The sequence below is a fragment of the Dendrobates tinctorius genome, unplaced genomic scaffold (genome assembly GCF_039654945.1).
Source record: "Dendrobates tinctorius isolate UK_male_01 unplaced genomic scaffold, ASM3965494v1 ptg000130l, whole genome shotgun sequence".
NCBI lineage: Eukaryota > Metazoa > Chordata > Amphibia > Anura > Dendrobatidae > Dendrobates > Dendrobates tinctorius.
Window position 1 is genome coordinate 641516 of NW_027361798.1, and position 14248 is coordinate 655763.

Consider the following 14248-nt stretch of genomic DNA (forward strand, 5'->3'; position numbering starts at 1 on the left):
TATGTTGGGGGCTGCCTATTGCTTTGGGGTCTGCTCTGGGGCAGTTTAGTTTTTCCCCTTTCTGTCTTTAGGCTATATAGTTCTCCGGCTGTGATCGAGGGGTCTAGGGCACCGTAGGAACCCCCCATGGCTACTGCTAGTTGTTGTGGATAGGTTCAGGGGTCTGCAATCCGATAGCTGCCAACTTCTCTGGTTTTTCTGGACTTAGCTGGTATTTTGTTTTTTCCTCCTGTGGTGACTCATCATAACAGTACACTTTTCTAAAAGTGATGCATTGAAACCTGTATGTTCACCATCCAACGTAGATCATTGTCTCTTGTCTGCCAACAGTTTGGGTTTACGTTGCAAAAGTTCATATGTTCCTCCACACGGTTCACATGCACTGGAGACATTTATAGATTTCGTGAACAAATCTTTTGACAAACTGAGACAGGATATGAGTAATAACAAACTCCATTACCCTTCCAATTTAGACTCTACTGATTTCCAGGCCCTACAAACTTTACAATGTGATCAGAATATTATAATTAAACCTGCCAATAAGGGTGGAGCCACAGTAGTTATGAATAGGTCTGACTACATGAAAGAGGTTTACCGCCAACTTAACGACACCACGGTCTACACTAAGTTAGAGAAAGACCCCTTACAAGAAACAAGGGAAATGATCTATGGAGTTCTAACTGAATTTTGCTACCGCAAAATAATCGATGCCCAAACAGTAGATTTTCTAACGAATGTACACCCTACCATCCCTGCTTTTTTACATTTTACCAAAGGTCCACAAGAGTTTAGAGAACCCCCCCAGGACGCCCAATAGTCGCATCCACGGATTCCATTTTGTCCCCTTTATCAATTTTCATTGAGAAAGTCCTGACTCCTCTTATTAAAGATACGCCCTCCTTTATCCTTGATACAGGAGATTTTCTCCGGATAATTCGTGAATTGGGTCCTATACCAACTGAGGCAATATTGGTTTCTTTTGATGTGAAGGACCTTTACACCACCATTCCACACGATAAAGGCATAGAGTGTGTCCATAGCTTACTAACTGATGCTAACACACATAGAGGGATAACGGATTTAATTTTACGCCTCCTTAGAATTGTCCTGACACGTAATTACTTTATGTTTGAGGAAAATTTTTATCTACAGACAAGGGGTACGGCCATGGGATCCAACATGGCGCCTCCCTACGCCAATGGTTATATGGCTAAATTTGAGGAAGAAGTAGTTTACACGAACATACTTTTTCAAACACATTGCCTCTTATGGAAACGTTATATTGATGACGTATTTTGCATTTGGACGGGTTCCCATGACACCTTGGAAGAATTTTTCAATAGCCTTAACACATCTTGGACAGGCCTCACTTTCACCATTACTAGTAGTCAGCAACAGGTCAGTTTTCTAGATACGATGATCATGAAAGATGATGAGGGCAATCTCAGCTCTGATCTTTATACTAAGGCCACTGACCGCAACAGCCTCCTCCATTTCTCTAGCTTACATCCACCGGCCATTAAGCAAGCTATTCCAAGATCTCAATTTAAAAGGGTCCAGAGGATTGTCTCTGACCCTGGGAAACGCCATTTATGTTTACAACGAATGGAGTCTAAATTCAAGGAGCGTGGCTATCCTCAAACCATAGTGACAGAGGCACTGAATCCACGGGGTATCACTCGTACTAATGTCGTCTCACGGGTACCATTCGTCCACACTTACCATCCATATGTTAACATATTACACAAAACCATAAGGCTGAGTTCACACGTGACGTTTTTTTCGCGTTTCCGCGGCGGTTATAACTGCACGATTTTGCCGCGAAAACACGAAAAATAAGCATCCCGTGCATTCCTATGGGATTCCGCAATGCTGTGCTAATGCTGCGGTTTTTACCGCGGCGGAATCGCTTCGCAGTAAAAACCGCAGCATGCTCATTAATTTGCGGAATCGCGGCGATCCCGCACCCATAGGAATGCATTGTTCCGCTTATTTCCCGCATGTGGCTGTGCACACCATGCGGAAAGTAAGCAGAACAATTGCGGATGGTACCCACGGTCCGGAGGAGAGGAGACTGTCCTCCGGGGTTTGGGCACCATATCCCTGTAAAAAATAGAATTTAAAATAAAAAATATTGTTATTCTTACCTTCCGACGTCCCGCGCAGCCTTCCCGCTTCTCTTCACGCTCTCGTTCCCAGTAGTCCTTTGCGAAAATGCTCGCGATGACGTCCCTTCTCGCGGGATCGCGAAGTCTCGCGGTCATTCGCGCGACGTCATCGCGAATGACCGCGAGACGTCGCGATCCCGCGAGAACTGACGTAATCGCGGGCATTTTCGCAAAGGATTACTGGGAACGGATGCGCGGGACGTCGGAGGGTGAGAATAACACCGTTTTTTATTTTTTTTTTTTACATTTTATCTTTTACTATTGATGCTGCATAGGCGGTCTCAGTAGTAAAAAGTTGGTCACACTCGTCAAACACTATGTTTGACGAGTGTGACCAACCTGTCAGTCAGTTTTCCAAGCGATGCTACAGATCGCTTGGAGAACGCTAGCATTTTGCAAGCTAATTACGCTTGCAAAATGCTAGTTTTTCCGCGGGAAAATCGCGGGAATTTAAAATGCGATTTTCCCGCGGACTGGAATTCCGGAATTCTCGCGGTAATTTCCGCGAGAGTTCCGGTACGTGTGCACTTAGCCTAAGGAGACACTGGAATTTATTGTCCACTGCTCACCCGGATATTCCAGAATTTCGTAATCCATTTCTTCCCTGCTACAAAAGACCCAATAATATACGAGACTCTCTTATTAGAGCTGACATTGGCCCTAGACAGAGGATTTCCACACAGATTCCTACAAAATCCCCGTATGGGCACGTACCCTTGCCTGCATTGTCATCAATGCAATAATATACAGAAAGGCGATGCATTCTTTCACCCACATTCAGGTAGAAAATACGCTATCAAAGATTATTCCACATGCGACACCAGTTATGTCGTTTATCTCATTAAATGTCCCTGCGGGCTCCTTTTATGTAGGTGAAACGACCCAGGCCATCCGTGACAGAATAAGTAAACATAAATCTACCATTAGATGTAAGAACCTACTCCTTCCGTTACCTCACCATTTTCACAGTAAAGGACATAGCATCTCCCAATTAAAATTCCAAGTCATTGAACATGTCCCAGTCCCCAGACGTGGTGGAGACCGTATCAGGATATTGAAACGACGAGAATCCTATTGGATCCATGAGCTACAAACTCTGGCTCCCAAGGGACTTAACAGGGACTGCGATTTATTGTCCATTATGTGAAATATTACACAATAATTAATGTCTGTGATATCGCCATCATAGACATAATAATAATATTGGTAATTTTGTGTTATTACAAAAGAGGATATATCAATATGTAGGTACAGTTAAATATTAATGATAATATGGCCATAAGATATTAATATATTGTTTCTCTTTATTCCAGAGTCGTCTCTATTGATTTTGATTGGCTGCCCTCACGTATCACGTCCATCTGGACCTCACTATCACTCCCACTCGACTGCAATTTTCCAGGATGATATTAATCATCATTTCTTTCCTTCGGGAAATATATTCCACATTTTGCACTTTTATTTCCACCACCTCTATGACACGCATTGTGTGAATTTGTCTCCCTCTTTTATTACCCTTAATACCCTGGTGAGTCATTTTTGTCATAGACATGATACAGTTATAATCTTTTCGTGATAACATTATACATCTGTATACCTTCATTTACTGCATCACAATGTGGTTAATTGCTATACTGCTATATTATAATACATGAATGGAATGCACCTTTAGCCCTGAGGAATCTTAGTATTTGATATCCATTTTTATCTTCTCTCATGCATACAAGCATCATAATTATCGAAAGACGCGATAACTTTGACCTATATATAATCTATTTCTCTCCGCTTTGTTGGAGCACAATAGCTCCTATGGACACAGGCAGCACATGGCACTGTTCATTTACATTCAGGAGCGTCATGGCTCCCATCTGTGTTACATTCAGACAGACACAGCCAGTGACTTCTGGTCCTTAATTACCGGTATGCACGGACCAAGTCCCGCCCCTCCCCTATTTAGTTTGTCTGGTTACAGCACATTAGGCGTCCGGGGCGAGCAGCGGATACTGTGTCCAGGTCCATACGCCTAGGCACTACACCTGCACGGTAAGCTTCTGACTATGCAGTCCCATGTACACTTTGAATCGCTGGCTCATTATCTGGCATTTTTTTCACAGTGTTCATGTAACCTGATCTACTGATACATACAAGACTGTTAAAGCGTCTCAGGCATTAACCTCTTAGGTGACTTCACATATTCACAACCCTCTGTGCTTGTATTTACTCTATTTAGTCAGCAACCTTTTTTTTTTTTTTTCTGCTTAGTTTTTATATGTGTCACATTCTCGTTTACAGGATTATAAGAAATTTATTTTTCTCTAACATTAATTGGTTCAAGTATCAAAAGATATTGACCCATACCCACCAAGTACTAATTTTCATATGACACTCTCTTATGTATTTATTTATGTCACGGTCAACGTGTGTCTGGACGCAGATGTTACCGCAAGGCGAACCCATAACACACGTGACCCTGGATACAGCACCTCCAGTGGCGAATTTAAATAATAAGGGGGAACCTGGGTAACATTAACAACGGGGGCCCTGCAATAGGGAATGGGGACGTGGAGACCTCCTGAACTCCCCTGAGCCAGTGTCCCTGCACTCCTCACATTCCCTATACAGGCTCCGCACCTGTCGCCGCACGCGAACCTTAAACCCTTGCTCGCCCTGACCCTAAACCCTCACTAGGGAGTAGGTCAGTGCGGAGACTAATCCCACCACTGCACTAACAGCACATAAGGAAAGAAGACAATACAGGGGAAACACCACTAAGCTTTGCTCTGTTGCGTACGCTCCTAGCAACAGAGCCCACCACCTGTGTGCGTCTTCTCCTCCACCCGGATCCATCACCATAACCGGATCCTTCACCATAGTGCAGCCTTGGAGCAGAGTCCATCACCAGTTGCAACAGTCCAGTCACAGAGTCCCAAGGATGAGTCAGCCTCTGCCAAGAATCTAAGCATGCTTGAGTCCAGCTCTCGGCAACCAAGTCGAGCATGCCGAGTGCAACTCTCTCCATAGTCACCACTCCACCAAGCCATGCACGCACTTCCCGCCAACACCACAAACTGCGACTCCTCCATGCCATGCCAGCAATTCCTGCAGACACCATTAGCTGCCACTCGTCCCCTCTGGCTGACTGCGCAGGACTCCTCTTCAGCTCCATCCTTCCACCAGGCTCTCACAAACTCAGAATCAATCAATGAATGAATATCACCAGCAGTGATTGCACACCCTGAGACTCACTTATAGAGCCCCACACCTGATTCATAATTACGTGCACATTAAACCTAAAGTGCGATACCACTAACCAGTCAAGTCACTTTGGCAACTTACCAAAAGGAAAAAAAGTTCACTCTGTGCTTTTAAAACTGTCAGATCCACTTCAGATCATGACAATTTATTTATTTTTTTATTTTTAATACTTATACTTTATATCAGTACATTTCCATTTTTAGGCATAAACTCTTACAGGCATAAAGCCCCTAGAGACTTAAGCTCCATTGCCTGTTCCAATTGCTTCCGGATTCACCAGGTGTATATTCAAAAAACTTTTTTTTATTTTTTTTTCATCTCTTTATCTTTCTCTCTTTCCATAATGAGCTACTACTAATTATTCACTCATCTCTTTATATTTGATAGAGCACTACACGTGTTATAGACAGTTGGTCATTGCAGTAACCTCCAAAATCACTGCCTTGTAATAGGTATGACTTCTCCAGTACTGCACTCTATTGCCATGCTCACTCAATTACACAATCTCAAAGCACTTTCTTTCACTATAGGATCTTATATAATTCTCCACTTTTAACTTCATCATCTGCAGCAGTCGGGTAGGCCGCCATTTTCTATTTTTTCTTTCTCCCCCCACCTGGTTTTCTGTGTATGCCTCCACAGGTTATTGTGTTTCACTATTTTTTAAGTCTGTATATATGAATTGTAAACACATATGTTACTCTATGGTACCAATTTGAGGATATAATTTTTATTTTGTCTTCTGTATGTTGTTTTGTATGAATTACAGCAGACTGACGAAGGCCAATTGTAGGCCGAAACGTCTTTGTGACTGCCACAATAAAAACTTATTTTCAAAAAGGATCATTCAGTTGAGTGCCAAGTTACTTTATTATTCACTTGGGTCTGGGTAACCTACTTGTGCACCTTGTAGTAGTGCCACACTATACTTTACACGTGACTGCTCTATAGACCTCCAATGACACACTGACCAGAGATAACCCTCCATCTGTGTGTCATTGGAGTTGCTTTATGGCAGCACTGCTGCGTGAGAAAATTCTCACGCTGTAGTGCTGCCGTAAGTCACAGGTGAACGCCTGTGACCTCCGGTGGAGTGATACAGCACGGAGGGTTTTCTCCATCACTATCGCTGGAGCCCCTGGAGAGCGGTCGCACCAGCTAATGTGGCTGTTCTCCAAGGTAAATCAACGTGGGACACTCGTTATTAATGGTCTACGGCGGAGAGGTGAGTAGAGGTTGCTTTATTATTTTATGTTTATTACAGGTGATCGATGGATTCAGGGAATTAGGTGTGTGCGGTGAGTGTGTACTCTGATGTGTTGTATGTCATGTGTATGTACTGTATGTTATATGTTGTATGTTCTGTTTGTGTTTGTTTGTTTTTTTTTACATTCTCCACATTAGCCGGATGATGGGAATACTACTTTCCCATCATTCATTAATGCTGCCACTGTAGCAGGCATAGCCGTATGGGACAAGTAGTCCCATCGGACCATGCCGGTAAAGAGCCGCACAGAGCCCCACAGAGCCCGCACAAAGCCCCACAGAGCCCGCACAGGCCCCACAGAGCCTGCAAAGGCCCCGCAGAGCCCCACAAAGCTCGCACAGAGCCCGCACAGGTTCCACAGGCCCAGCACAGAGCCCGCACAGGCCCCACAGAGCCCTGATCGGCCTGGCAGAGCCCGCACAGAGCCCCACAGAACCCGCACAGGCTCCACAGAGCCCGCACAGACCCCCGATTGGCCCGGCAGAGCCCGCACAGACCCCCGATTGGCCCGGCAGAGCCCGCACAGACCCCCGTTCGGCCCGGCAGAGCCCGCACAGACCCTCGATCGGCCAGGCAGAGCCCGCACAGACCCCCGTACACACATATGATGCTGCGCGGCCAGCCAATCACAGTAATGCCACAGCAAAGAAGGCGGTGGCTTTAATGTGATTGGCTGACACATGCCAGCGGGAGATCTGAATATTGCGAGGCGAGTAGTGAAATTTACTCGCTAGGATTCGAGTACCGCATTACTCGCTGAGTACCGAATCCTAACGAGTAAGTATACTCGCTAATCCCTTAGTTTCATCTCTACGCCGATGACATGCAGATCTTCCTATCTGGGCCTGACATCACCTCCTTGCTGAAGAAAATCCCACAATATCTGTCTGCTACTTCATCTTTCTTTTCTGTTCACTTTCTAAAACGTAACTTAGAAAAAACAGAATTCATCATCTTTCCCCCATCTTACTCCACCCCACCACCGGACCTAACCATCAATGTCAATGGCTGCTCACTTTCCCCAGTCCCGTATGCTCGGAGCCTCGGGGTGATCCTCGACTCTGCCCCCTCTTTCAAGCCATATATCCAAGCCCTTGCCTCCTTCTGCCGACTCCAACTCAAAAATATTTCCCAGATCCGTACATTCCTTGACCAAGAAACTGCAAAAACGCTCATGCATTCCCCCATCATCTCCGGCCTCGACTATTGCAACCTCCTACTCTCTGGCCTCCCCTCTAGCACTCTTGCACCACTCCAATCTATCCTAAACTCTGCTGCCTGACTAATTCACCTGTCTCCTAAGTATTCCCCAGCCTCTCCTTTCTGCCAAGCCCTTCACTAGCTTCCTATTGTCCAGAGGCTCCAGTTCAAAACCCTAACTATGACATACAAAGCCATCCACAACCTGTCTCCTCCATACATCTGTGATATGATCTCGTTATCCACTCCCCTCTTAGCTCTTCTTTCCACAACCACATACAAGACTTCTCCTGTGCTTCCCCTATACTCTGGAGCGCTCTACCCCAACACATCAGATTTTCACCTACCATGTAAACTTTCAATGGGAACCTGAAGACCCACCCCTTCTGACAAGCCTACAATCTTCAGTCTAATGAACTGCCGCTCAACCAGCTTTACCCTCTCCTAGTGTATCCTCACCCTTCCCCTGTAGACTGTGAGCCCTCGCGGGCAGGGTTCTCTCTCCCTCTGTACTTGTGTGTGTCTTGTATTGCTCATGTTTATTGAACTTGTCTATGTATGCCCCTTTTTCACATGTAAAGCACAATGAAATAAATGGCGCTATAAAAATGAAAAATAATAATAATTTGCCGGTGGCTATCACTATATAGTGCATGGTAAAACAATTGGAGAAATAGATGTACTTCCCTTAATAGGTGTACATATTCATGGTCCTGACCCATTTCCCCTCCAAGTTAAGAATCATCAGGAGGCAGGGAAAGATAGTCCAGCAGAACCCCCTAACATACTTGTGGTAGAATCTGTGCTCTCAAGGTAAAACACCTATCTGGGGCAAAATAAAAATTGAGGGTGAAAAGATCATTTTTGTGGAAAAAATATGATTTTTTTTTTAATTTTACTGCTCTATGTTATAACCTTCTGTGAAGCCCTTGGGGGTTCAAAGTGCTCACTACACATTTAGATAAGTTCCTTGGGGGGTCTAGTTTCCAAAATGGGGTCACTTATTGGGGGGTTTCCACTGTTTAGGCACATCAGGGGCTCTCCAAACGTGACATGGCATCCGCTCTCGATTCCAGCCAATTTGGCATTCAAAATCTCAAATTATGCTCCTTCCCTTCTGAGCACTGCCGTGCGCCTAAAGATTGGTCTTCCTCCACACATTGGGTATCGGTGTACTCAGGAGAAATTGCACAGCAAATATTGTGGTTCAAAATAAAAAAATTGTGTCCAAAGAAAAATTTTAGGGAAAAAAAGTTAAATGTTCATTTTTTCCTTCCACATTGCTTCAATTCTTGTGACGTACCTAAAGGGTTAATAATCTTCTTGAATGTAGTTTTGAGCACCTTGAGGGGTGCAGTTTTTAGAATGTTGTCACTTTTGGGTATTTTCAGTCATATTGACCCCTCAAAGTGACTTCAGATGTGATGTGGTCCCTAAAAAAAAAAATGGTTTTGTAAATTTTTTGGGAAAAATGAGAAATCACTGGTCAACTTTTAACCCTTATAACTTCCTAACAAAAAAAAAAATTTGGTTCCAAAATTGTGCTGATGTAAAGTAAACATGTGGGAAATGTTATTTAGTAACTATTTTTTGTGACATATCTCTCTGATTTAAGGGCATAAAAATGAAAAGTTTGAAAATTGCAAAATTTTAAAAATTTTCATCATATCGAAGAAATTTTACAACTAACATGAAGTACAATATGTCATGAAAAAACAATGTCAAAATCAGCGGGATCCGTTGAAGCATTCCAGAGTTATAACCTCATAAAGTGACAGTGGTCTGATTTCAAAATTAAGGCCTGGTCATTAACCTACATAGTGGCTTGGTCCTTAAGGGGTTAACAGTTATTGTAATAACAGCAATAATAGATACAGAAGGAGAGATAGCTGGAGCATGTCATACAGTATAAACAAGTTTCACAAACTACTGTCTTCTGGCTTCCGACAATCCGGCCACGCAGCTACAGTGTCCTAGCTAAGGAATCCTGCTCTACGCCTTAACACAGTTCTACACCGGTGTCACACAGTTCTTCAGATTAGAAGGAAGTCTGATAGCTGCTGCTTGAGTTTGTTGTGTTGAGCTCTTCCTTCAGGTTAACTGATCTCCTTTCTTCCAGATCTGGGCAAGTCTTGTTCCCACTTTCAATGTTGAGAGATGACTGGTACCACAACGTTCTTTTCTCTCTCAGGTTATAGGTTTTCGAAGAGAACTACCTGGCTGTGCAATGCAAATTTTTCCTTTGGTACACAGTCCTGGTGATCAATCCTGCAGTAGCCGGGCACTATCTTCTTCATTGAAGCAATTCGTTCATTTGTCAGTCACTCTTTGTTAGGACACAGAAAACAGTCCAACCAGCCTCCCTCAGAAGAGCCTTCTCTCATTGCCTGCTTCTTGTCCAAAAGCAACACACAGCAAACTGCAGGGGAGAAAGGACTAGTCCAAGCACAGTGCACACAAATCAGAGGGGAGCATGGTTTCTTAAAGTCACAGTGTCATTCAGTGCCTAGCAAGGGCTGACCCTCAACATAAACACAGGCACAAGTGGTGTATATGAACTCTACATTTTAAACTTTTTATTTTAGGAATTTGTTTGTGTGTGGTTTCTATTTATTTATTTATTTTTTTGCTTGAATCACATGTTCAGCCACACATTTTACTTTTCATTAGCTTTTTTAAATAAAAATTATGCTTTTATGGCCCAAATAACACAGTTAAATATTGAAATTACTCCCAATTTAGCACTTTTATCTCTAGACATGGAAATGATTCTACCAAAACATAAATCACTAATTTTAAACATTTTTTTGTGGGTAATTAAAAACTTAATTCTTCCTGACAAACTCTGATATAAATGAAAAACTGATAATTTTATCTGAACATATTCATTCAGGAATTAATAGGTCAGTACCTAATGACCGTAATAAATGGTTTTGTTGTAATGAACAATTCCCCCTCCAAACAGAATTAATATAAAATAAACACATGTCCACTTTTTCTTTTGTATGAATAAAACACAAGAAACTTAAGCTATGATTCGTCTTTAATGAATATCCATTATACTTTGCTAGGGTATGGACATGCTACTCAGTTTGACCTTATTCTCTTCATGTAAAATAGACTTCCCTCTAGTTCCCATTTTTCTTATTACCTTTATAAGTTATATATTATTAATATTTCAAAAATTTCAATAAAAATAATTCAAAGAAAAAGAAAAGAAAATTAGACTTTTCAGCTGCTTGTAAAAAGGACATGGGACATTTTGGACAATTTGCCAGGAGTCATTTTTCAAAAAATGTATAGGTGTGGGGTTAGGTATGATTTTTTTTTTTAAATTTAGGATCAAAAGTGTGAAAAAAGCGTGTAGCCACCAAAACGATGGCATTTTACTGTGTTTCCCAGCTTTATCCGCCCTGTCCCCATGATAGATTCTGCACACATTTACACTCAATTCAGCTCCGTATATTCTGACACATAACATCCCAGAAGTCGTCACAAAGGGAGAACTCATATTTTACCCAATTTTCTTACTTTCGACTCTATAAACAGTTCAACATTTTTTTATCAGTGTCTTTTATGTTACATTTTCTAGGATATTAACATTTCTCATTATCTCCTCCATGTGGGGGGACTGGACGGTGATCACTTGGATGAGGAACGAGGCACAGCACATATCTGGGAAGATCCTAAGATTTCCTCCTTGTGCAGGGTCAGATATCTCGAGTCCTGACGCTCTGTCCCTGGTGGGAGGGTGAGGGTGAATTTCTGAAGTAGGGCAGTGAGGAACAGGAAGAATTGACTTCGTACTAAGCTTTCCCCAAGGCAAACTCGCTTCCCTAGAAAGAAATCACAAATATATGTTACAATTCGGTCCAACCGGGTCACTTTATGCTTTTTTTACCACTGCATTAAAACTTTGGCTTGCTGTCAATGAATTTAACCCTCCTTGCTAGATGTACGAAATAGGTCTGCTACAATATTGATAAATTGTATTTCCAGTTCACCAATCCTGACAGCACCATGGAGGACGTTCTTCTTATCCTCATTGGGACAGGAAACAACGAGAGCTTTAAAAGGATCCTCCCATCTCCACCCTTCAGTGTTTTTCCTGTCCCACTGAGGATAGGAACGACGAGAGGAAGCTTCGATACCCGGCCGTACTGGGCAGATTGGCATGGATTGGGGGCACAGCCTTTCCCTTCCTGCCACCAACAAATCTGTGGCCGACACCCTCTGATGGGGGGTCCATCAGCCTACCTCTGCAGCGCTGTTCCGGAGTTGAGAGCCGCTTCCCCTATCTGGGGGATCTCGGCTCGGACATCTGCCTCCGGCATGCTGCAAGCCCTGCGGGCGCGCTACTTGCCGCGTCATCTCTGCATGCTGGCCGGGCCACTTCAGGGTCGCAGCTGGCATGCATTCCAGCGTGCGTTCCACGGCAGCGTTATCTCTGCAGGCCGGGCAGGGAACTTCCGGGTCACGGCTGGGGGGTGCGTTCCAGCATGCGTTCCACTGTGGAATGCAGGAAGAGGACCTACACCAAGCAGGGGTGTCATATAAATAGGTCCCTGTGTATGTGTGGGCTGCCCTACTGTAAGCTGGGACTGCATACCAGTAATCTGACATGGAGGATCCCATTAAAACAGATATTGGCATGGCGCAAAGCCAGGGGCATGTGAGTAAGCTACAAAAGCAACAACCACTTTAACCCTTACCCTACACTTAGAGACTCATGGCATGTACTCTGTGTATTCTAGGGGGGACACCTGTCTCCGCAACCACAAAGAAGGATAACAAGAAGTCATGGAAAATTAAAAAGTGTGCTATGTGTAACGCTAAACTATCAGAGACCTGGCAAAGCACCTATGTGAACCTTGCACCTCAAAAATCCTTAGATAAGAACAGACTTCTTTGCTGTCTGACATGAGGTCCATTATAAGAGAGGAGGTCCAGGCATCCATCTCCGGGATAGTGTACTCTCATACCTCACAGTCCGAATCCCAGGGAGCATCCAAGAGACCAAGGGAGACTGAAGAGTCCTCTGAAGCCGAGATGTTGGATGATTCTGACCAGGAGGAAGGGGAAGTCTTTACTGACCCCCCAGAAGAAGGGAAGAGGTACCTTTGTTCCTCTGAGGATACTGATGAACTTCTCTGTGCGGTACGAGATACCATACAGGTGGAGGAAACTCCAAAACCCCTCTCTGTACAGGACGAGATGTTTGGGGGTTGCCATCCCAGAGAAGTAGGGTTTTTCCAGTTATACCCACATTCGTTCCATGATCTTTCTGCCATTGGACGGAATAGAACGTCCGATGGCAGCACCCCCGCTTTGATGTGGGCTCCAGCGGTGAGCCTGCATCAAAGCTGGAACATGTCAGCTGTTTTAAACAGCTGACATGTGCCTGCAATAGCTGCGGGCAGAATCGTGATTTACTAGTTAAATGCCGCAGTCAAACGCTGACAGCGGCATTTAACAAGTGCTCCCGGTCATTCTGCCAGAAATGTGCTCATCGGTTACCCCCGTCATGTGATCAGGGGTCATCGGTTCATCGGCATGACTACCAGAGGTCTCCTTGAGACTTCTACAGTTGTTGATGCTGGATTGCTGTGATCACCACCCTGTGGTCGGCGCTCATAGCAATGCAGTTAATCTGCTACATAGAGGTGTGGTAGCTTCTAGTCTCCCATGGAGACTATTGAAACATGCCAAAAGTAAAGAAAAATGTTTTTAAAAATATAAAAAAATTAAAAAAGCATAAAAGTTTAAATCACCCCCCTTTCGCCCCATTTAAAATAAAACCACAAAAAAAATCAAACATAGACATATTTGCTACCGCCACGATCAGAATCGCCCGATCTATAAAAAAAAAGGATTAACCTGATCGCTAAAAGGGTGTAGCGAGAAAAAAATCAAAATACCAGAATTATGTTTTTTAGTTGCCACGACATTGCATTAAAATGTCTGCACAAAAATAGTATCATTAAAAACATCAGCTTGGCACGCAAAAACTAAGCCCTCACAAGACCCAAGATCACGAAAAATGGAGACGCTACTGGTCTCGGAAAATGGCGCAATTTATTTATTTTTATTTTTTTATGCAAATGTTGGAATTTTTTTTCACCACTTAGATAAAAAGGAACCTAGACATGTTTGCTGTCTATGAACTCGTAATGACCTTGAGAACCATAATGGCAGGTCAGTTTTAGCACTTAGTGAATCTAGCAAAAAAAGCCAAACAAAAAAACAGTGTGGGATTGCACTTTTCTTTGCAATTTCGCAGCACTTGGAATTTTTTTTCCTGTTTTCTAGTGCGCGACATGGTAAAACCAATGGTGTCTTTCAAAAATACAACTCGTCC

General features: G+C 43.5%; 1 protein-coding gene across 1 annotated transcript in view; it reads right to left on the bottom strand.

The window, feature by feature from the left end:
* Positions 1-10440: 10440 nt before the first annotated feature.
* LOC141047908 (cytochrome P450 2C20-like) overlaps positions 10441-14248 on the bottom strand; it is a 277427-nt gene continuing 273619 nt past the window's right edge. Inside the window, exon 10 of the mRNA XM_073543228.1 lies at positions 10441-11726. Coding sequence (XP_073399329.1) covers positions 11533-11726 — 194 coding nt within the window. The 3' untranslated portion in view covers positions 10441-11532. The remainder of the gene's footprint in view (positions 11727-14248) is intronic.